This window comes from Eschrichtius robustus, chromosome 14 (genome assembly GCF_028021215.1).
Source record: "Eschrichtius robustus isolate mEscRob2 chromosome 14, mEscRob2.pri, whole genome shotgun sequence".
In the NCBI taxonomy this organism is placed as follows: domain Eukaryota; kingdom Metazoa; phylum Chordata; class Mammalia; order Artiodactyla; family Eschrichtiidae; genus Eschrichtius; species Eschrichtius robustus.
This window is the reverse complement of record NC_090837.1, coordinates 3836889-3861879: the sequence shown is the minus strand read 5'-3', so window position 1 is coordinate 3861879 and position 24991 is coordinate 3836889. Positions and strand designations below refer to the sequence as shown.

The 24991-nt window shown below is 46.0% G+C and overlaps 1 protein-coding gene across 1 annotated transcript in view; it reads left to right on the top strand.

Moving 5' to 3' along the window:
• Nucleotides 1-24991, top strand: part of LOC137776729 (transmembrane protein 132C-like) — a 377811-nt gene that overhangs the window by 246914 nt on the left and 105906 nt on the right. The window contains exon 3 of the mRNA XM_068563403.1: nucleotides 2444-2590. Coding sequence (XP_068419504.1) covers nucleotides 2444-2590 — 147 coding nt within the window. The remainder of the gene's footprint in view (nucleotides 1-2443; nucleotides 2591-24991) is intronic.

Sequence of the window (24991 nt, the reverse complement as noted above, 5' to 3'; positions counted from 1 at the left end):
TGGATCTTCATTTCCTGGGTCTCATGATTTCTTTCTATATTTACCCCCATGTTTGATGGAGCACATCTTCAAGTAGTTTTCTGAGCAAGGATGTAGGAAATAAATTTTTGGAGAACTTGCATATCTGGAAACATTTTCTTCGTCATTAGGCTGGATATCAAATGCTAGGTTGGAAATCATTTCCCCTCCGGTTTTTGAAGATATTTTTCATCGCCTTCTGGTTCCCAGAGTGCGTGTTATGAATCTTGAATCCATTCTGATCCCTGATTCTTTCTGCAGTCTGGAGGATTGCAGAATTCACCTCTCTGTACGCAGTGTCCTAAGCTGTATCAGTCCTGTGCCTTGGGGTGGGTCCTTGTGTTCATCACCCAGGAGGCCCTTCCAATCTGGACACTCACATCTTTTCATTGGGGGAAATTTCTTGAATTACTTCATTGGTGATTCCTACTCTCCCTTTGTGTGTTTTTTATATTGTTCAGATGTTGAACCTCAAAGTAATCCTCTTCCATTTCTTTGGGGTTTTTTCTGCTTCCTAGGACAAATGTCCTCAACTCTATCCATCAACCATTCCACTGATTTTCCATTTCTTCTATAATATTTTTAATTTCCAAGGGCTCATTTTTCCCCTTCTGGGTTTTTTAAATAGCAATCTGTTTTTGTTTCATGATTGCAGTATCTTCTCTGATGGCTCTGTGAATGTGAATGATTGTGTATTCTGTTAATTGTGGTCTTTCCTGCATAGGCTCTATTTTCTACAGATTTCTTTTTTCTTCTTTTTTTTGCCTGTTTTGTTCCATGTGTCATGTAGAAACTTTTTCAGTGTCCTAAGATTCTTGATTCTTGTTTGCTCATATTAAAAAAAAAAAAAAAATGAAGGACTAAAAACCATTAGCAGCTCTGAGCCCGTAGATGGGCCTTGGTGACTACAAGCTTCACTGAAAAGTAACCTGGCTGGCTGGTTGGACCAGTAACCAGGGTCAGTACCGAATGGTCTAGAATCTGGTATTTTTCTTAGACGGTGAAGGTCCAGCTTTGGGGACAAAGGCCTAGGAATCTCAATGTTCAGTGTGTGTGATGTCACATAGTGACTCTGTTTTTGTCATGGTATCAAATCTTCATGGTCCCCCAGGCCCGACATGGAGTCTGGCAGTCACCCTGTTACAGGGAAAGGGAAGCGTGTTTGCATCTGGCTGCTTCATAAACATACTTTTGGCTAATCGTCCTTATTTTAGCCCTCATGGACTCCAACTTTTAGTGGCCCCACCAGTTCCTGAGGTGGGGGGATTCCGTGGCATAAATTCTGCTGGTTCTTCGCTTTTCTCGCTGACGGCTCACGACTTAGTTTGGAAGTTCAGCTGACCCTTTTACCCCCTTGTACATCAGCTTACTGGTCCCCAGATCGTTTATGTTTGCTGCATCTTTCTCCCCATCATCACGGGTCTTTAAAAATAGTCCCCTCGACTCTCCTTTAAGTGGGATTTGGGAAAAGAGGATAAGCAGGTATATGTGTTCGATCCGATATGTTTCTCACCAGTTTATTAATGAGAAACCTGAGTTTCAGAGAGGCTAAGAGACATAGCTAAAACAGCAGTTCTAAGAGGAGTGCTTTGCCTTTTTTAAAAAGTCCCTGGCTGAGTTTGTTCCCAGAGGAGACCCAGCAAGTCACGGGAAGCAGGTTGGGGACCTGCCTGCGGTGATACAACCATAACTAACATTTATTAAGTGCTTGCTGTACACTCGACAGTGTTCCAATCTCTTTATATGTGTTAATACATTTCATCATCACAACAGCTGTATATTGGGGGTTACTATTATCATGTCCATTTACAGGGGAGGAAAGTGAGGCCCAGAGAGGTTATTATTTGCCCAAAGTCACACAGCTACAAAGTGGAGAAAGCAGTGTGTGCACCTCCACCAGGGTTTCTGAACTTGGGCATTTTGGGCACTTTGGACTGGGCAAGTCTGTACTGGGGCTGGGAGGGCTGTTCTGTGCATCAGGAGGCCGCTTATCTGCGTCCCTGGGTGCCAGCGCCCTCCCCACGGCTGAGACAACCTAAAATGTCTCCAGACATCACCACGTGTCCCCGCAGGACACAGTCGCCCCTGATTGAGAATGACTGGCCTGGGCAGGCTGGCTTTTCTCCTGACCGCTCAGCTGAGCTACTTCTTGGTTCGGGGACTGCCTGAGGCCGCTTTCCCTCACCCTCAGACCTGAACAGCGAGTTCCGTGATTCCTGGGTCTGTGGGTAGATCCCCCTCTCACTCCAGTCGCCAAGTCCCCGGCATCCTCCCCCTCTGAGGCCCCTCTTCTGACTGTGCCACCGGATATGAAAAAAGCAGAAAAACGAAAAAGCCACGCACGCAGCTTAGCGGAGGCTGGGCGCATTTGGAAAGGCCGAGTCGGTAATCTCTTGGCTTTTTCTTGCTCTCTTCGTCCCCGCAGAGCCAAGGTGAAGAAGGGGGTGAACATCTTGAGCACGCGGACCAGCGAGCCTCGCCAGTGGGACGTCAAGCAGGAGCTGGGCAACGGCGGCAAGCACGCCACCGCCGCGGTGGTGTGCCAGCGCCTGGCACCCGGCGCGCGCAACAGGTAAGCGCGGGCGCCCCTCCCTCCGCATCGGTGACCCGGGGTCCCATGACCCGGTCTCCGCCTAAGATCCCTGCCTTAGACTCACAGTAACCACTGCTTAGCGGAGCTGTTACACCTTGGCTTGGAAATCCGGAGACACTTACCTCACCTGTTGTGCCTTCTGGCATCTCTGGCAGGAAGGGCAGGGCCCTGATTCTGGGGCTCTGTCGTTTGGGTTTGGGAGCAGAAATTAGTTTGCACGGTCTGTTCTGCTTTGCGGAGGCTTATTCATTCTCCTCACCTACGCTCATGTCCTCGAGGCTGTGTCATCTCCCGTGGCCCTGCCGTTGCCCTTGCTTATCAGAGGCTGCTTTCTTACAGAGTGTTTGTCCTTTGCGCAAAGGGTGTGATATTGTGATTTATACTAAGAAATACATATTTGGTCTTCATCCCTGTTCCTGGCATAGAGCTCTGAAAACCCTTGCAGCTTCCCAGAATGAGAGCGTAAAGCTGTCTTCTGTTTACGTTAATAAGGTTACTTTTGGAAAGCCTCCTAGGTCACCTTAAGATGCTGGTTGCAGGGAACCAACCATGTGATTGGAGGAGGGTTGGACCTTTCAGTCCCACCCCTGGCCTCCGTGTACGAGAGGGAGACTGGAGATTGAGTTCAATAGCCAGTGGCCAATGAGGTAATCAGTGGTGCCCATGAAATGAAGCCTCCGTAAGAACGCGAAAATACTGGCTTTGGAGAGCTTCCGCGTTGGTGATGGCGTGCAGATTTGGAGAGAGTGGCGCCTGGAGAGGGCGTGGAAGCTGCGCCCACTTTCCCCATGCCTTGCCCTGTGCACCTCTGTCACCGGCTGTTCCTGAGTTAGACCCTTTCATAATAACCAGTAACCTGGTGAGTGAAATGTTTCTCTGAGTTCTGTGAGCCGCTTCAGCAAATTCATGGAACCCAAGGAGGGGGTCATGGGAGCCTCTAATCTTTAGCCCGAGGGTCAGAAGCACAGGGGACAGCCTGGACTTGCGATTGGCACCTGAAGGTGGGGACAGTCTTGTGGGACTGAGCCCTTGACCTGTGGGATCGGACACGATCTCCAGGTAGGTAGTGTCAGAACTGAGGTGAAGTGTAGGACACCCAGCTGATGTCAGAGTATTACTTGGTGGTGGTAGAAGAAGGACACGCATCAGAACAGGTGTCAGAATCATAAAGGATTAGACTCAGTCTTCAGTGAGGAGGACTTTCAAGACAGGAGGTGACAGTCAGTGGCAATGATGCGTAGGGATGGTATGTGAGAGTCTTAGACAGACATTCTGGATTATTCTTTAACATAATTGCTTTCTGCGTATAAAAGCAACACATACTCATTTTAGAATATTTGTGAAAACAACTATATGAGGAAAAAACTGAAACAGTATATCAATATCCCTTCTACCTAAGGATAACCCACTGCTAACGTTGATTCATTTTCTTCCCATGTTTAATACATAGATAACATCCGTGTATAGTAAACGCGTAGTAGGTTCACTTATTTTACAAATTTGGTACCATAATATATATCCAGATTCTTAAGATAATTTCACTTATAATTGATAACATCTTCCTTTGACATTAAATATTCCTCAGAAATATTTTAAGATTCCATCACATAGATTTAACATTACATAAATAACCATATCCATAGTTTGGGCTATTTAATTTGTTTCCAAGTTTTATTTTCATAGATAATATGCAGCAGCAAACCACATTTCACATGAATCTTTGTCCATTTCTCTTTTTGCTTAAGGTGGCTTCTTAGAATCAAAAAGTTAGATCGTTTTTTAGGGCTCTTGGTACAGTCCATCAGTGTATTTTCCTGAAGGGATTAGCGCTAAAGGAAGAAACATCCACTTCCATTACTGGATGTATTTTCTTAAGTGAACACTTCAAGCCTGCCCAGAAAAACTCTACAAATGCTCCACTGCATTTAGAAACACCCAGTTCTTTCGGGACTTCCCTGGTTGCGCAGTGGTTAAGAATCCGCCTGCCAATGCAGGGGACACGGGTTCGAGCCCTGGTCCGGGAAGGTCCCACATGCTGTGGAGCAGCTAAGCCCGTGCACCACAACTACTGAGCCTGCGCTCTAGAGCCCGCGAGCCACAACTACTGAGCCCTCGTGCCACAACTACTGAAGCCCGCACACCTAGAGCCCGTGCTCCGCAACAAGAGAAGCCACCGCAATGAGAAGCCTGCACACAGCAACGAAGACCCAACGCAGCCAAAACTAACTAACTAAATAAATTTATAGAAACACCCAGTTCATTTGTCTGTAAGACCCTTTCCTCAGTCCTGCCTTCCATGTGTAGCCAGCAAACACATCTGGTGTCCTGAACAGCTTCCTGGATCAAACACCAACCTTCACCATCATGACCCCAAGAAGGATTGTTAGTACATCTGAGGGGTGAGCGTTGGATGTTTCGCCTTGTGAAAACGTGGCTGGAAAGAAATGCGTGCGTGGGTCCCTTGCTCTAAGCACGAGATCAGAGGTCAAATTAAATCTCCTGAATCAAATGCACATAAAATCTAATTAACCCACGAGATTAGTGTTGATTATGCAAGTTAAAGGGAATGTGTTCATTAACAGGCAGTGGATTTGTGTGTGTAAACAGTTCTTTATGTGACAATCAGGAGGAGTCTCAAAGTGAGGGAGATAAGCTTTGCTGTACGGGAGCAGGTTCTGAAGAGTCCTGGTGGCAACACTGTGTGTTCTGATCTTCTGGGAATTTGATGCTGGGACCAGGTGTGTTTGCTGAGATGGTGAACATCATGTGTGATTTTCCACTGTCAGCCGTGCTGGATGTCACAGTAGCGGGAACTGTGGTTTAAAATCAGCGTTTCCTTCCTTCTGAATTCTAGAGTTTTTTTACTGCTTTGAGTTAGACTGGCCACAAGCTAGGTGGTTGTGAGGGCCTGGAATTCCCTGCGTCCTCCCAGGTTTCTTAATATGATGTCTTAGAAGGTAACTGTTGCCTTTGCAGAAGAGCCGGCGTGTCAGGACTGGGGTCAGGGCTGTGCTGAAGCCATCCAGTACCAGCTCGTGAGAGCTGATTGGATTGCTCGAATCTCCTCCCAGTCTCTCATGCGCTGACCGTCCGTATTTACACCATGGAAACTGGCAAACATCACAAAGCAGGACTTTCTGCCATGTTGGAGAGCCTGTTTACCAGCACACAACTGATGGATGTTCCTTCTTGCTCACTTCCTCACCTGGACGTTCAGAAAACATTGCTTGGTTCACGTAAGTCTGAGGTGCTATGCTCCATGCCAGGTCGATACCCACTGAGTCAGGTCCAGACCCTGTCTTCAAGGAAGCTAAAGTCCGTGGAGCACGTAGGAACAGACTGACCACAGCTCAAATAAGGGCTTTCGATGACATGGAAGGTGCAAACTTCACAGGGATGTGAGGGCTTACTTCCCTCTGCCTGGAGAGCAAAGGCCAAAAGTATTTGTTATCTAGTGTTTTGTAACAAAACACCCCAAAACTGAGACGTTTATTTATTTATTTATTTACTTATTTAGCATCATTTTAAATTTTATTTATTTATTTATTTATTTATTTATTTATTTATTTATTTTCGCTGTGCTGGGTCTTAGTTGCGGCCTGTGGGATCTTTGTGGCAGCATGTGAACTCTCAGTTACGGCATGCAGGATCTAGCTCCTCGACCAGGGATCGAACCCGCCCGGGAGCTGTGTAGTATGTTCCACATCTCCTTTATCCATTCGTCCGTCGATGGACATCTAGATTGCTTCCATGTCTTGGCTATTGTGAATAGTGCTTCTGTGAACACAGGGGTGCATGTATCTTTTTGAATTAGAGTTTTGTCTGGATATATGCCCAGGAGTGGGATGGCTGGATCATATGGTAGCTCTATTTTTAGTTTTCTGAGGAACCGCCATACTGTTCTCCATAGTGGCTGCACCAACTTACATTCCCACCAACAGCGTAGAGGCTTCCCTTTTCTCCACACCCTCTCCAGTGTTTGTTATTTGTAGACTTTTTGATGATGGCCATTCTGAGCATTGTGAGGTGGTACCTCATTGTGGTTTTGATTTGCATTTCTCTGATGATTAGTGATGTTGAGCATCTTTTCATGTGCCTGTTGATGGGCATTCTTTGAAGTTAACAGGGAACTCCATGCTGGCGATGCAACCTCCCCGGCTCTGAGCAAGACTGGCTCCCCCACGAGGGTCACTGCGTGCCACCTGCAGGACTCCCGACCTGGCCACGCACACCTGTGCTGTTATCTCCTGAACGCCTGTATTTAAATGGGTTCACTTGTGCATTTTAAAAGTTCCATATTAGGTTTTATTTTCAAAACATTAGCATTTGGGGGGACTATATCTCTCTGGGGAAGCAAACATAGTATCTCAAATACAGAAACTTAAATAACAGTAATATTCTGTATGTTTCATAGTGCTTGACAACATACAAAATAATACTCTGTGTATTTCATAGTTCCTGGCGTTTTACAAAATGCTTTGTGTATATTATTTCAGTAACTCTTCTCCATGGTTTCCTGAACTGAGAGTCACACTGTTGGGCAGATAAAGAAAAGAAGTGAAGACATTCCGAGGCAGAAAGCATCCACCTGAATATTTGTGCAAATGCTTTTTTTACAGTGTTTTCTTCTAAAATAACCTTCATGTCTATAAATACATAGGAAAAGCTCATATTCACTGCATGAGTTAAAGGCGAGCATAAACAAATACAATTTAAATGAACAAATACTATTGATGTCTAGCTGGCTGGTGTTACCAGTAGAAGGCTCTGCACTTGACCTTGGGGTTAGAAGGGGATTAGCAAATACCCAGGAGGTGTTAAAGATACACTAGCCCCAAACGGAGACTTTCTTTTTTTTCCTCCTTATTTTTTCTTCCTTATCTTTTTATTAACCTTATTTTCTTCAATGCCCCATGTCACCTTTGTAATCACAAAAAATGTATTAAAAAACACATTTTAAACCCACATTCCATACCTTATGTAGCTATTACCATTATTATACATATAAATACTTTTATATAGTTGGGATCAGCCTGTGATAGATCCCCTTTTGTAACTTAACATTGCCAAAGCCCTTTGCCTGCCCCAAACTTAGTTTGTTAATTAGCTGCCTAACAACTTACTAAGTAAAAAAACCTTATTTTGAGAGCCCCCTGTTGTAGGGCATCTCGGTGGTCTGTTCCTAACTTTTTCGTGTAAATAAATCAGCGGTGCACATTTCCATGGCTATATGGTCCCTTCCCATGCCCCCCTTCCTGGGAGGCTGCAGGGGGTCTCGATGCTGCAGGTGAGATTTGCAAATCTAGGTTACAGGTGTGTGTGCTCAGCTGCAAGCTGAGAGGCTGCCCACACAGCAGAGCTCAAGCAGGACATCCTCACAGGAGTCGGACCATGTCACCAGGGGCTGCAGACACGAAGGAGCCAGACAGCTAGCCCCGCATGCCGGGAGAGGTAGGTGGAGAACAGGACAGACTGCACCCACGTAGGGGGGACGCTGGAACCTTCCCAGGTGAGGATGCAGGCCCCGTGTTGCCCGATCTCTGGATTTTTTAGAACAGCTGAAAATCCAGACTGTCCTAGAAAAATCTCCCGATTTTTAAACATTTGCTCAGATTTTTAAAATCACAGTGTAGATCAACCAAAAGGAATATTGTTCAGGAAAATAGTCCATCAGCGAATGAATTGTGCAGAAGTGGCCAGTTTGAACCAGTTGCATATTCCACTTTGGGTAAAATCGTGCCTGTTTTCTTTAGGGGGTTAATTGCCTGTATCTTCAAGGCATCAAATCGGCAGCAAAATAGGCTTCCTGGGCCTAGACTGTGTGTCTCTTTTAGAGGGATTTATAAGTGAGGCGAGGCCTTTCAAAGACTCAGCTCACCTTCATTGTCACCACATACCTATGACCCCTTCTAAACAGATCAAGTGTCACGACACTCCTGTGCTTCCAGCACGTGTTATAAACTCGCCTTGTTCCTCCTGTACCTTATCCTTGCTCATCCTCGGCTTTCATCAAGCATCACCCCTACCAGGAAACCTGCCTGGGACGCGGTGTTCCCTCCTTCCCAGCTTCTAGTGTAGTGGTAGGTCAGCCGGCATCCTCCAGCCAGCCGGTCTAGACGGAAGACATCCTCTGGGTCCTTGCACTTCCGCAGAAAAACCAAGTGGTACTCATCTCACTCTTCCCTCTAGCCGCTGCCACAGCTCCCAAGCCCCTCAGTCAGTACGCTTAAGGTATGCTCTGTGGCGAAGGAGACCAAGTCAGGCAGGCAGGTCATAAAAAGAGAAGGGCTTTTCCAAAAGCGAAGACCATTGAACATGGATTGTAAGATGCCCACTAGTATTCATTTTAGCAGCCTCGATTGCAGACCTTACATTCACAGCTCTGCTCAGCTGTTTGTTTTCGGAGAATTCCGGAACACGAGTGTGGTCAGAGCTGCTGAGTATAAACAGTTTCAGCAGAGCTTCTGGGAGCGATCCACGAAGATATCTGCTGTTCCCTGAAGGAAATTGCCCAGACTGAGTTCTTTCTTTAAGAGCTATTTGAAGATGGCACAGAAAATCTGCTAGGCAAACGCCCACGAATGAAAACCTCCCAATCAATGGGGTAAAGCGTGCATTTCAGGTCCCTAAAGGAAGAAGTCAAAAGCATCCCCACTCAGCCCACCCTAAACTCACAGCAGAGTCATGTCAACATCTGCGGCAGAGAATTTATTGATACACACACTGTGTGTATTCTCCATAAAATGTTTGCTTTCCTCCCACTCTCAGCTGTGACGAAGGTTAAAGCCCTAGATGGTTGAGGTTATTGGTGTTTCCTGTGATTTATAGAAGCTAAACTCTTCCAAGGGAATTTGCTGGGAGCCCGTGGGAGTGGGGGGAACAGGTAGAGGATAGGCTTTGAAGCAGCCTGAGAGAAGAAGAGATTTTCCTTGGAGACCCAAGAGCTGGTTCTGTCATCAAAACTTGATCTGACGTCTGAAATGGCCATTGGGTTTCTCCATTGCTTGGTGCTGTTTAAAAGTAGAGCATCAATCATATTAAGTGAAGTTAAGTCAGACAGAAAAAGAGAAATATCATATGATACCACTTATATGTGGAATCTAAAACAATGATTCAGTGAATTTACAAAACGGAAATAGACTCACAGACATAAAAAACAAACAGGGTTACCAAAGGGGGGAAAGAGGGGGAGGGATAAATTGGGAATTTGGGATTAACAGATACACACTACTATATATAAAATAGATGAACAACAAGGACCTACTATATAGCACAGGGAAGTACACTCAGTAGCTTGCAATAACCTATAAGGGAAACGAATCAAAAAGAATATATATGTATATATGTGTGTGTGTGTGTATAACTGAATCACTTTGCTGTACACCTGAAACATTGTAAACCAACCATACTTCAATTTAAAAAAATTAATTAAAAAAAAGTAGGGCTTCCCTGGTGGCGCAGTGGTTGAGAATCTGCCTGCCAATGCAGGGGACACGGGTTCGCGCCCTGGTCAGGGAAGATCCCACATGCCGCGGAGCAACTAGGCCCGTGAGCCACAACTACTGAGCCTGCGCGTCTGGAGCCTGTGCTCCGCAACAAGAGAGGCCGCGACAGTGAGAGGCCCGCGCACCGCGATGAAGAGTGGCCCCTGCTCGCCGCGACTAGAGAAAGCCCTCGCACAGAAACGAAGACCCAACACAGCCATAAATAAATAAATAAATTTATTTAAAAAGCAGGGCATCCATGGTTTATCGTCCCATCGAAGCTGCCGACAATGAAGGCCATCAGTTCTCCAAGGGAAAGCGGCATACTTCCACAGAGAAGGGATGGGTGCTGGGATCAAAACCAGTGCTTAGGACGAGGCACCTGGGAGAGCCTTCACGATGGTGGATGCGTTGGACGCACCGTCACCATTCCCCCCAAACCCTACTGTGATATTCACGTAATCAGTTTTCCGATGATGGCCCTGTGTACAAGAGGTTGTGCTTGCCAAGAATGTTCTCGATGGATGTGTTCTCAACGTCCCCATCCTGCCTGCTCTTCTGGATCCCACGACTCTCCCGTTAAGAGAAGGAGTCTTTGTCTCCTCCCCTGGAAGCTGGGTAGACTTCAGTGACGGGCTGACGACCAGTGTGCAGCAGAGGTGATGCCAAGTGACTTTGAGAGCCAGGTCACCAAAGAGCCTGCAGGCAGCGTGTCAGCATCCTAATGCCCTGAGGCCGCCATGCTGTGAGAAAGCCCAGCTCTCCCTGTGGAAAAGACCACAGGGAGATGCCCTGATCAAGGCAGAGGATGGTGTCTAGCCAACCACCCAGCCGAGCCCTTCCAGAATTCTTGATTCACGTTAAAACGATCGTTTTATGCCGCTAAGTTTGGAGGGCGATTTATGGCACCACAACAGGTAAACTGGGACGCTGAGTACCCGGAGGGGTTGAATTACTTGCCAGCCTCACACAGCTATTCAGGGCCATTTGAACCCTGTTCTGTCTGATTCTAAACACTGCCCTGACTTCTCCCACCACAAGGAAGAGATTGCTAAATGAAGAGATGCTGAAAGGCCTGTCCTCTTACCCTGAAGGCTCTTTCCCAGCCTCACTTATAGCCTTTCATGGCCAGAATGACGAGTTTTCTGTTTTCTTCCTTCCGTCGCAGCCCGACGTGTGGTCCCCAGCCCAAACTGAAAATGTATCAGGTAAATATATCTCTCAACATCTGTCCTGAAACAATGTATTGTATCACGCTAATGAGTCCCCCAGGCTCTTTCCAGACCAGTAATGAACTGTAAGGGGAACAGGTGGAGGCGGTGCTGTGGCCGCTGAGAAGAGTGGGTGCGTTTCAGAATCCACGGTCCTGCTTCAGACACCGCATCTGACTCAGAGGCGTGGGTGAAGTTGTCCTCCTGAGGCTGTCCCTACATTGCTGGTCCTCAGAGAGCAAACTAGGTACTAGACAGGGCTGTGGGGACACTGCTGGAATACCTCAAGGCTCTGTGTGTTCTGCTCAGAACCCTCCAGCCACCACCGAGCTGCCATGAGACCCTGGTTTTATCCACATTGTCTGAATCCTCTAAATCTGGGGACCCTTGTTCAGATCGAGGGTCCTTCTCACATCTGACTGGTCTTCACCAGAAAGTGGCAAACGGCAGTGGAAATGAACTCTTTCCCTTTTAAAAAAATGTAGTGTTAATTTTTTTTTTTTCTTTCTGCACCGAAAGTAAAAGCTTTGCCCACGTGGTGTCTCCGTTCCCAAGTATCCCATGAAGCAGTATGGCGCCATGAATAACAAACAGCATAGCCTCTGGAGCCAGCCAGGCAACTCGGATTCGAGACACAGCTCTTCTACCTGGAAGCTGTGTGATTTTGTCCAGATGAGTCCATCTCCTTGAGTCTTATCCGCAAGTGAGATGATGAATAACAGAAGTACCTTCGTGGAGTACTCGTGAGAGTTAAAGGAATTGGTTTATGTCAAGAGCCGATGTAGAGTGTTGGTTCTTGTATTTTCCACGGAGCAAAGCTTCTTTAAGTTCTTCCTAACTTTTTTTACACAATGGCCCAGACTTCCTGGCATTGTAAGTGTGAAAGAGGCGCAGCCCTCTTTCCTGATGGTGGCAAATGTCAATCACGGAACCACAGTGTCCTGCTGACTTGGACGTCATCCCCAATATCCTGGAAACTCGATTCTGCCCAACTTCCTTCTTGTTCCTCTGCTGAAACTCTTGGCTCACAGTTGATGGAGTTTCAGTAGCTGGTTGACTGTGGGCTTTGCTCTCACCCTCAGGGCAACCTGAACTTAGAAGGGGTGGCAGAGACGGACGTCAGAGGAACAGCAATAGCCTGTGGGCACCTGTGGGTTGACTGTTCCTTGCTTAGACTATGTATAAGCCAACCCCAAAGGTCTAAGGCTTATCGTAGTTTGTCATTTTACTAAGGCACATTTTCCCCTTCTGCTTTTATTATTTTTCACTCTTCATTTATTTTGGTGGGGGCGGGGGGGTAGGTAATACATTCACACAGTTCCAAACGCAAAATGTAGACAAGCCGACATACCAGAATCTACAGCTTCCTCGACTTACCCAGTCCCCTTCCCCAGAGGTCATCAGAGTTCACGCTTTATCACATCCCTTTCCAAAGATATTTATTTTATATATATGAAAACATACACACACACACACACATATATTTCCTCCCCCACTTCCATTTTAAACAATGTTGCTTCTTTTTTCACCTAACAATATACCTTGTAATTTTTCCATATCAGTACATAAAGTTCTTTATTCACCTTTTTTTTTTTAAAGCATCACATGATATATGGCATCATTTATCTGAACCAACACCCTGTTATTAACTGGCCTTTAGGTTCTACCGTCTTTGGCCTGGACTTTGAATAACCTTGTCCAAACACCATCCTGAACTTCTGTGATTATTTCTGTGAAATAAATTGCAGAAGTGAGCTAGCCGAGGAAAGTGGTACAGGCGTTTGCGAACGTGATGGGTATTGACATGTTACATGGAAGCCGTATTGATTGACACCACCGTCCGCCCACACCCACACCCCGCTAGCAAGCTCTCTGATCCCTTGCTGCTTGGACTTTATTTCCTCATGCGTGACTGGGCTGGCAAGTAGCCTGAGAGTAGCACTCAAGGTGGGAATCACGGTACGGAGTTTTAGCATGTTGCCGCCAATCTATCCTGGTAACTCCTGGGAAGTTCCGGAATGGCATCTGTGGCCCCGGGGTCTGCAGTGTTCCTGGAGGATCTCCCCTGGGTGTGCGATGGAGCTGCCATACAGACAGCTGATGTTTACGAACACGTGCGGCGTATAGGCTCTACGTTGGGTCTCTCTAAATTCTCGCCTAATCTGAGCTCTCTGTTTGCTCCCCAGTCGCAGCCCTCATCCATTCTGCTCCAAACAGCCAAAGAGTTCTGTTTAAAACGTAAATCAGATCACGGAACCTCATATTGTTTTGGCCTTTCAGAGCTTCCCATCACACCCGGAGTAAAATCCCAGCGCTTCACCATGACCTCCGAGGTCCTGGAGGTGATCTGGCCCCTGCCCACCTCCCTGGTCATACCCTTTATGCTTCTGTCGTCAGTCACCAATCTTCTTCCACCCTGGCCTCTGTGGCGGCTGTAGCTCACGATCCAAGCTTGTTCCTGCCACAGGACCTTTGCATCTGCTATTGGCTCTGACCGGACTCTTTGCCTGACTGGATCATTCAGATGTTTAGGTCTTAGTTCACCTGTCGTATTCTCAGAGAGGCAGTCTGTGACCACTCACACGGGTCACCAGTTTCGTTTTCTTTCTAGAACTCACCAGTGTGAAATTACCCTATTTGTTTACCATCTGTCTCTTCCCAAAAGTGTGTAGACGCCATGAGGGAAGGAAGGGATTTGTCCATTCTTAGTGCTTAGATCAGTTCCTGGCACAGAGCAGGGACGAAAATCCTTGCTGTGTGAATAAACACAGGAATGACCTTTGCAACAATATGTCGAGTTATCGTGTCCGCAGTTTACAGGTGAAGAATTGGAATCAGAAGGTCCTTGTGTTCAGAGTATGAGGGATATTTGCTGAATGACTGAACAAATGAACGATGCTTGTTATGCTGTACTGACCCATTGTACAGATGAAGGAATAAGCCAAGAGAGTCCACATGAGCTGGGAGAACAGTGTCTCAGGAGACAACGATGGGAGCCCCAAGGTTCTGGAAGAGGCATGAGAATGGAAACCAAACCCATCATGCTCCAGGCTCCCTCCCACCACGAACCTACCCTGCCCTCTAGTTCTCATCCTGTCCCGTAGCTGTGACAAAGGAGGAGAAATCCTGCTCACCCACTAAGGGATTTATGAAGCAATTTGTATATGCTGGCACGGTACTAAGCACTGCCAGACTTACAGACATTTCCCTAAGAGGTCATTCCAGCCGGCAGGAACTTCACAGCTTCACCCAAGCCTGAAACGTGCTAGTCATAAGGAAGAATAACACTACTTCATCTTGATATCTCATGCCAGGCTGCCACACGGGACTCAGAGACCTACAGGGAGCAGAACGGCTCAGGCTGTGCCACCAAAAGCTTGGGAACTAAGGAGTCTTCAAATGTTGCATCCCAATGACCTGTTAAACCCTCATGGGAGGGAACCTTCTAAGTATATCAGCCTGATTGGAGGGTCTCAGAGCGAGAACCTGAATTTTTGTATTTGTATTCAAGAATCAAATGATTATCCTTCCAGCTAATGTATAGCACAGGAAACTGTATGCAATATCCTGTGATAAACCATGATGGAAAAGGATACAAAAAAAAAGAATGTCTATATGCATATAACTGAGTCACTTCGCTATACAGCAGAGATTGGTACAACATTGTAAATCAACTATACTTCAATCAAAAAAGATAATAATTATCCTGCCAGGCACTGGGAATATGAGTGTTGATGAAACAGGTATGGACCCTGATCTCTTGGAATTCATTGTCCATTTTGAAAGATGGAAAATAATTAAATAAACACACCAAGAAATATTCCGTAGCAACACTGGCAAATACTATGAAGAAGAGATGTGTGGTGTTGAAGAATTCGCAATAAGAGAGTGTATTACTTAGCGCACAGGTCCATTGCTCGTAAAAGGGCCCTTGTTGAAGGCAGTGTAAATTAAAGAAAAAAGAAAACATTATCCTTCTGTTACATAAGCGTCTACAGTGGTTTGGTGCCTCTGCTCTGCGCTGCCGTCAGAAGCCCAGGCTCCTTCCCTGGTGGCTGGGGTACCGCTACGGGCTGCCCTCGCCCACGTAATCCAAGATGGTGCACCGGCCTGGCCAAGGGGAGGGTGGAGAGGGGGAGGGCGTGGATGCCAGACCACGGAGAAGTGTTCTTGTCCTTATCTGAAGAGCAATGAGAAGTCTTTAAAATACTTTAAGCAGGAAGGCGGCACAATCACCTTTATGTAAACAATATTACTGGTAAACGTATAAGAAATAGATTGGGAGAAGGGGTCCAAGAAGACACAAGCATCCAGTTAGACTAGAGTAATAGACCAAAATAAGGATGAGATGTCTGCTCTGCCTTCCCACCACTGTCTTCTTATACACGGCTCCGCAAGACCACCACCTTCCATGTCGACTGGCACCAAGCCTTCTGAAAAATAGCCAAAATCCCTGAGTTGGTCAAAATACTTGAGATTTTTGTTTAGGAAAAGAAGAAAGAAGTATGGAAAAGAGGCATTCAGCACAGAGAGATTATTCTTTTTTTATATAAAGTTATTTATTTTATTTTTGGCTGCGTTGGGTCTTCGTTGTGGCGCACAGGCTTCTCATTGCGGTGGCTTCTCCTGTTGCAGAGCACAGGCTCTAGGCTTGTGGGCTTCAGTAGTTGTGGCTCACGGGCTCCGTAGTTGTGGCTTGCAGGCTCAGTAGTTGTGGCGCACGGGCTTAGTTGCTCTGCGGCGTGTGGGATCTTCCTGGACCAGGGATCAAACCCATGTCCCCTGCATTGGCAGGTGGATTCTTAACCACTGCGCCACCAGGGAAGCCCACAGAGAGATTATTCTAATAACTTTAAATTAGTCCTCCAGACCTCGCCCTACCTTCTCTTCTCCAAGACGTAGTGACAGCTTGTTCTGTAGGCTGTTCTCCATGCCTTTCCCGGGTAACCTAATAACTTTTTTCTTTCCATTTTCCACATCACATTAATTCTTCATAAGTGGTCCTTAGGATTCCTTGCTTGTTCTGCCTCAAGTGCAGTCTTTTCTCACCAGCGGTGTGTAAACTAGGCCAGCTAAATGGCAAAGACACCTACCTCATCCATCATGCCTTTAATTTTCCACCTTGGGAGGGAGCCCTGAGTCTTAAGTTAAGGATAAAAGCAAGTCACCTTAATACTTTACTGGCTCTTCGGCTGAGCATCTCACCCTTGCATTTCGGCACTGGGGCAGACAAAAGTAAGCCGCTCTCTAGAAACCACGAGGGGCACCATGTAGGTTTGCGTGGCTTTGAATAAAAGGGTCAGTTGGTGCGACAGAGCCTCCCCTGTAAATCATGGATTTAGCAAGAAAGAAACTGGTTACTTTTTAATTTAAATGTTTGAGTTTGTGAGGCAGGTCCACTCTGCAAAGGCATCAGGGGCCCAGACTCCTGCCAACTTGCTGCTCCATCACCCTAAGGTGTGTCTGTGGTGGACAGAGTCCAAGATGGCTCCTCACCACCAAACATTCCAGCCCATGGGGAGGGACCAAGGGGGAGCAGGGGGCCTGCCTCTTCTGCTTAAAGGCAGAACCCGGAAGTTGTACCTGTCCACTCCCATCCCATGGACAGAACACACACACGGCCATACCTAGCTGCAAGGGAAGCTGGGAGGTGTCATCTCGTATCCCAATTAGTCATGTGCCAAGCTAGAAGGGCATAATGGGATAAGGGGGGAGCTAGTATTCTCTGACACTGTAGGAACCTGACAATGTGCAGAGCACGCATATTGAAGGAAAACCAAGATGGAACCAGGAGAATGGGAAGAGTGGTCACTCTGAAGTAGAAGAACGTCCAATAATCAGACATCAGAGCCAAAGTCTTGGCAGCCCCTGGAGCCCAGGCTGGAGAGAGGTGCCCCCGGACAGGACACAGAGAGTTCAATTGCAGATGGCAGACCTGGGCAGAGTTTTCAAAAATGTTCAAGACACACGCGCAGGAACCAGGAGGGTACTGGAGAGCTGGCCAGCAACATGCAGAGCTGAATATTTAAAGCCACCATTGCCTCAAGTAAGAACTTTTATTTGCTCCCTGTAATAATGACAATAACCCTATAAAAATCAGATACCCCTGTTTGCAGGGCAGCTGCTGTGTTCCCAGCACCATGCCATGTGCTCTCCGGAGCAAGGCTGCACATGATGTGCCCGAATCCTGGCTCTGGGCAATCTTGGAAAATTATCTCTTTAGGTCTCAGATTTCTTGTCTGTAGAATGGGGATATCATAAGATTGTTGCAGGGATGAAAAACAATTTAATATGTAAACACTTAAAATTGTGCTTGTTACCTAATAAATGCTCGCTAAGTATTGCCTTTATAATAATTCTGATTTCTAGCAGCCTTGCTAAGGAGCAGGCTTCTTAAGTAGAATTTCAGTCAACCCTGCATCATCCATTCTCTAGCAGCCCCTCACGCCAACATAAAATTCAAGTTAAAACACTGCGTCAGTGCCAAAGCAGCTTCAAGGCCAGCCCTCCACCCCACAATGCCACAAGCTGACTACAAATGGTGGCCATCCCTAAGTTTCATCTACATAGAAATTCTGGTTCAGCCACTGATGACCTCTAATTCTTCCAATAACCCTGAGATGTGGATGTTACTAGTCCCATCTTATAAAAAAAAAAATAATGTAAGTATAGCAAAGTGGTTTGAGAGAGAAGGATCTGCAATTTGAAATCAGCTCTGCCACCTATTGCTGTGCAACACTGGGGAAGATACTTAACTTCTCTGAGCCTCGGTTTCCCTACTCTACGATGGAAGCTGTATTTCCCACCTCAGGGATTGCCCTCAAGAGCAACTGAGTTGACACGTGTCAAATGCTTGACCCATCACGACAGCTGGTGTTGTTAAGAAAGTTTCTGAGATTTTGATAGGCAGCTTCTGACATGGTGCCCAAAGATTTCTCCTCCTGGTGTCCATGCCGTTACGTAATCCTGTCCTCTTCAGGGTGGGCTAGACTGGTGACTGACTTTTAACCAGTATTGTGGGATGTCTAACTCACCCATGGTGATGGCGTGTCACTCCTGAGATTAGGTTACAGAGCTTTGCATGATGTACCTGGCTCCTGGCTCTGGACAGTCTGGAAAAATTACTTGTGTATCATGAGCAGACTCTTACCATTGACTTCTTGGCTTGCCTGTTGGCAAAGCCAACATGGTGGTCTCTGGCTAACAACCCAAGAAGAACTGAACCCTCGCAACAACCATGTGAGCCTGGAGGCAGATCCTTTTCCCAGTCGAGCCTTCAGATAAGACCCCAGCCTCACCCAGCACCTTGATTGCAGCTTTGTGAGAGACCCTGAAGGAGAGGACTGAACTGAGCCTCTCCAGGACTCCTGACCCACAGAAACCTTGTGATCATAAATGTGTGTTGTTTTAAGATACAAAGTTTTGGGGTTAGGTTATGGCACAGTAACAGATAACTCATGCAGTGTCCTGACAGACACTCTAGGGTTGCTCCTATAAACTTGTGGGATGAAAAATTATACTGAATAAGGATATATAAACATAAGACATAAAAGTCCCTCATGTCTTTTTGGAGCTTTATAATTTGCAAAAGCATTTCAGTGGATATATGGAATTTGATCATCACAGCAAAACCTTGAGAGCTGGACAAAGGAATGAGTATTATGTTCATGTTACAGGTAAAGAAACTGAGACCCAAAGGCATTAGAAGTAATTTATTCAAAACCACCTAGCATCATATGGTATCACTTATATGTGGAATCTTAAAAAAAAAGGGTACAAATGAACTTATCTATAAAACAGAAATAGAGTCACAGAAAACTCTGTGACTCTGTGTTGTTGCAGAAAACAAACTTATGGTTACCAGGGGGTAAGGAGGGGGAGGGATGAATTGTGAGATTGGGGTTGACATATACATACTACTATATATAAAATAGATAACTAATAAGGACTTACTGAACTCTACTCAATACTCTGTAATGGCCTATATGGGAAAAGAATCTAAAAAAGAATGAATATATGTATATGTGTAACTGATTCACTTTGTTGTACACCTGTAACTAACGCAGCATTGTAAATCAAGCATACGCCAATAAAAATTAAAAAAAGAAAAACCACCTAGCAAGCTAAGAGGAACAAATGCTATTCTGCCTTTGAACCTTATGTTCTTTCCAAGAAGCTTACCACCTATTGGGCAAGCTTCCTGTTTGCAAAACCCAGAATTTGTATCTTTGGCCATAATTTGACTGACCTCTGAGACCTGGATGAAGGACAGTGACGGAATATAATCTGAATAGATAAACATTTTAAAGAAATCAGTAGCCATCTCTGATCTTTCAGATTCCTCGCATCCTAGGTTTTCAGAGTAAAAAGTCTGAAAAGATTGCGTGAGCAAGAACAGAGAAAAATGATTGACCTTCTGTGTACCTGTTTCCAACAACCTGTATTGTTTGGGGGAGGTTTTCCTAAGTAAATTGTTGACTTTGGGGACCTGAAAACATTGTTTCCTTACTCATTTTATTTACATGGGTTGGGTTAGTTCAACCATTTCCTGAAATTTTGAAATGTTTTTTTTTAGCCCTGTATTGACTGCAACCATACCATAGAGGGAAATGATGAGGAACGTGAGTGTTTGCTTTATTGCCAGTCTAGAGTATGTCAGGCTGAGATGATTCCTGAGGATCTGAATGGAAGAGGGATGCCCTTTTTCCATGAGCTGCATCCCTGTGACCTAATCTTCCTTCAGAGGAGCAATGGGTGAATACATAGCCGTATTCCCAGCTACCTTGCCACGTCATGGACGTAATATAGCGTGATGATTCGGAACTGGGGCTCAGAAATAGGACTGCCCGGGTTCTGATTCTCACACTTCAACCCACTAACTGAACTTTGGCAAGTTACTGATCGTCTCTACGTCTGTGTTTCCTCATCTGCAAAACAGGATGATAATAGCCACATCTGCCTCCTACAGTTGTTTGAGAATTCAGTGAAAGAGCTCATAAAAGTGCTTTGCAAACATCAAGCATTATAGTTTTATTATGGGCATGGTCACAAGACAGCAACTGGAAATTGAGGAGGGGCGGGGGGGAATAGTACCAGATGGATGCATCATTTTGAAAAGCAAATTCCGTTCATCGACCCTTCAGAAGACATCCAGACCCACTTCCAAGCCTTCCCAGGACCACTCAAGCACGGCTGGTCTTCTGAGACCCACAGGTCAGAACATTATTATGCCTCTTTTGGGGAATGGTCCACCCAGACCCATCTTTATCAAAGGCAGGGGTGGGAAGAATCCTAAGTTAAAAGAAGCGGGAACCAGCATCCATCACACAGCCCCTCCTGAGGAACACATGCAAAGACACGTCCTACCTGCTGCCGCCACTGCGCCTGAGTGTGATTTAGGGAGCCAGCAATGTTGGGGGTGTCTTTAGCAAGCATTGTGGCTGCCTCATTTCCTTCCCCAAACATCTCTTACTAATGTCGTCTTGCAGTCATAGAGGAGAGCAGTTCCCTTGCAGGGACAGAGCAAATGCCTTTCGTGGAGCCCCCGAGTGATGAAGACGTTTAGTTTAACGGTTCGTGGGAAGCAGAGGGTTCCAGTGAGAAGGAAGGGGCTGAAATGTATGACATTGAAAAAGTAAAAATAAACCATAAATGGCTCCAAGGGTATGCTCTCCTCTGGCTTCCCTCCAACAGCTTTATTATTGATGCCAATGCCCTGTTCTACAAAGAGTTTTAGGTGATTTACAACATTCCATCCAATATGGGGAGCCAGAAGAAATTTCCAATAAATGACAGTAACAAATAGCTCTACTGTGCTTGCTCTGCACCTGGCACTATTCTAAGTACATTATACGTAGTCCTTTCATCTCGACATCCCTACGAGGTAGGTACTGGAATTATCCCTGGTTTACAGATGAGCCACAGAGAGATTAAGAAACTCTGCAGGTTTATACAGCTGGTGAGCTGGGATTTCAACCCAGGCAAGCCTAACTCAGAGTCAAGGCTCTTAACCTCGCGTGCTAACCCGACAAGGAGAAGATGAAGGCAAGAAAATGAGGTCAATGCAAGAGCGAGGTTGGTACACGAAACGGATGCCCTGAAACCCTGGACCCTTGCTGGGGTGGCCCAGGGATGTGCCTCTTAGCCTTCCAGCAGCCCTCAGTAATAATAATCAGCGCCGCCAGGTGAAAGTTTCAAAGTGCCCATCTCTCGGGTAGATGGAAACAGTTGGTCCAGAGAAAAGCATAGTCAAGGTGACACCAGAAAAGAATGCCTACCGTGGGTTCTTTGGTGCGGTACACTGCAATCTTCAGTTTCGTTCATTTAACAAATTTATTAAGACGCTTCTCTGTACCAGACACTCGCTGTTCTAGGCCCGAGTGCACTGATTAGGCTAAGACCCTTCTCTCTCGTGGCTTCCGGTCCAGAGAGGAGAGAGAAAAGACAGAAAGGGAGAGAGGACAAATGACTCTATGGTATATCAGAGGAAGACCAGCACGTGGAGGGATGTTGAGGCGTGGGAGGGTGTGCTGGGTGAGTTTGAGCCGTCGGCCAAGTCCTCTTCGAGGAGGTGATGTCTGACACCAGAAGGAAGTCCAAGAGAGACCCTCTTGGTTCTGTGGAGGAAGGGTGTTCCCAGCAGAGGGGCAGCTAGCTGGATTTGGGACCATGCTAGGTTTGTCCAAGGACCAGCAGTGTAGCTAGAGCAGGATGCATGAGGGGACCACGGTGAGGTCAAGGTCAGAGAGAAGAGAAAGGGGGTAGGAAGGATGTTATCAGTCAGGACAAGCACGTCGAGGGCCTAGGGGGCCCGATTCCTTTGCAATCTCCTCTCCACAGCAAAGATCAGGTCCGAATGTGATTTTCACTCTGCCTCTCTTACAAAGACAGATGTTAAAAGTCCCGATGAGCTCTCAGATGGGGGAAAAAAGAAAGAGTGCTTTCACCCACCTCCACTAAAGTGTATATGTATGTTTCTAACGAATGCATGTAAAAAGAACAGGGCAGAGATTTTCATAACCAACAAGGGAAGAACAGAGGAAAGGCGGGTGGAAGGGAAAAAAATGAAAGCACAGTTTACATTTTCCATTTATACCATCAGCTTTATATCAGCCAGGTGACACGGCGACAGAGCCTGCGCTCAGCGGGGCTGGTAGAGAGAGTAGTAAAACCTGACAGGTAATTTGGTAAATCAAGACAGTCAGCAAACGTCTGTCGGGGATGATAATATTCAAGGGGTTTCATTGTTTCTATGAAAACTTAGTTACGCTGGGCTTGAATTAATTTTTCATTGTCTCCAGTTAAACAAGGACTGCTTACACAGCTGCCTCGAATAGAACCTTGATTACATTCCATCTTTTGCCAAAATCATGAAAGACAAAAAAAAGTGAAATAAAATCAAAGACCCGCTTCAGATGTATTGAAGTCATTTCTGCCCTCCAAGCCCCTGGATTCTTTCTTTCTTCAGCACATTCTCTCTTGATCAGTTCTGATGTTCTTTTACTATCAGCCTGTTAACATGAGAAGGGAAAGGGGAGATGCAGAATAAACTCTGGCCATATTAGGTAAAAATGTGAAAAAGCATGTAACCTGGAGTGGATGCAGCTGGGGTTATTTTCTCATGGTAAAGCCCCCTAGCACCAAAGAGGAGTGAAAAGGTAAAAATGCAAGGACTGAGAAATACTCACACACACACACCACCATAGTCACATTGAGAAAAGACGCAAGACCTGTTCTGATGTTTCACTGGAGCACAGCCATTTGGGATATACTTTCTGTTGTCAGTTTCCCTTGCAAATAATTAGCAACACTTGAGTGCGTTCATGGGCCTTCACAAATCTTGTTGTGACATGCACGTCAGAAAAAACTGCTCTGATGAATGAGTCTTGGGTTAGACTTCCTTCCAGAATCTGGTTGGGGTTTTTTTCTTCTTTTTCTAAGCATTCGCTGCCCTAAGGGATGTGTTGCTGATATCAGCAACAGAAGCCAGACTTCGGCGGCCAAACAAAACAGTTTGGGGTTTTTTGCCCTTTGACACAACATGAGATTTGGAGTCTAGGGCTGGGGCTGCTGTGGTGGCTCCACAAAGCCACCAGGGACCCAGGCTCCTTTTCTCTTCCTGCTCTGCCGTCTCTGGCATGTGCCACCCTTTCTCATGTTCACAAAATGGCAGCTATACCTCCAGGCATCTTGTTTGTGTTCCAGGTGTGATGGATGGGGGAACGTGTGTGGCAAAAGCGATAGGTGAAGGCTGGCCAGGTCTGTCTCTTTTGATCAGAAAAACAGCTTTCTTGTAAGCCCAACCTGTAGCCATCTGTTTATAGCTCATGGCTCGATAGGACCCAGCCAGCCATCCCTAGCAGCAAGAAAGACTGAAGAGGTGAAGATTCTTACTTTGGGCACGTCACGAGCTGAACAAATCAGGGTTCTGTTAGTAAATTAGAAGGAAAGAATGGTGTTGGGTACACAACCGACAGTGGCTACTCCAGATATAAGGAGGGACATCCTTTCTTTACACGTTTGGATATAATTGTGTGAAGGTGTAATGGCTGGAGTTGCTGTAGCAACCTTGAAACTCTGCCAGAGAAGCCTGAAAACAAAGGCCAGTGCTCTGAGGATGGTAAAACAGAAACTTGGAGACTAACTATGTCTTTGATATTTCTGAGTCACTGGATCAGCCAACCCTGAACTAGCCCCCTTTCACTCTTCCCCTTTGGTGAAGTGATACATGTCACATCATTTAACTCAGTCTGAGTTAGAGTTTCTGGAATGTTCAAAGTATTGGTACTTACATAACCTTCCGTCTCCCTTTGTGAAGCCTATATACCCTCCTGTATACAGGAGAGTGGGGTTTTTTTAATGATTTTTTAAATTTTAGTAAAATAGACATAACATAAAATTTACCATTTTAACCGTTTTTTAAATGCACAGTTCTGTGGCATTAGGTACTTCCCCATTGATGTGCAGCCATCACCACTATTCACCTCCAGAAATTCTTCATCATCCCAAACTGAAACTCTATGCCCGTTGAAAAACTCTCCATCCTCCTCCCCTGTCCCCTGGCAATCACCATTCTGCTTTCTATGAATTTTAGCTCTAGTTACCTCGTATAAGTGGAATTAGACAGTATTTGTCTTTTCATGAGGACTTTATGCATGTAGGTCATGGAGAAGCCCAACTGAAATGTGTTTAAGAATTGTTTTTAAGAAATATACTGGCTCATGAAACCACAAACTCCTCAGGAGCGCTGGTTTCAGGCACGGCTGGATACAGCAACCAGAACTATGCCATGGAGGTGTGCCTTCTCTTCCTGTCCTTGGTAGCTCTCTTTTCTTCTATGTGGGCCCCATTCAGAGGCAGATTCTCCTCTCCTGGTGCCAGGTCTCTACCTTCTTAGGTGCAAGTTAGGTGAAGAGGAGATTACCTCTTCTCAACTGTTTCCATAAAAATCCCAGGGTAGAGACTGTTGAACCTGAGTGAGTCACATATTTATCCCTGAACTGATCATGTAACTTCTGCTGGCCTCTGATTGGCCTGAACCTGGGTCACATGACCACTTGTGACCTCTGCTGGCCTCTGATTGGCCAGGCCTGGACCACATGCCCACTTCTTGAACTGGGTGTTCACTCAGTCCCACTGGTGACATCTAGACTAAGAGTGATGGAGATAGGATCCCAAGGTAAAGC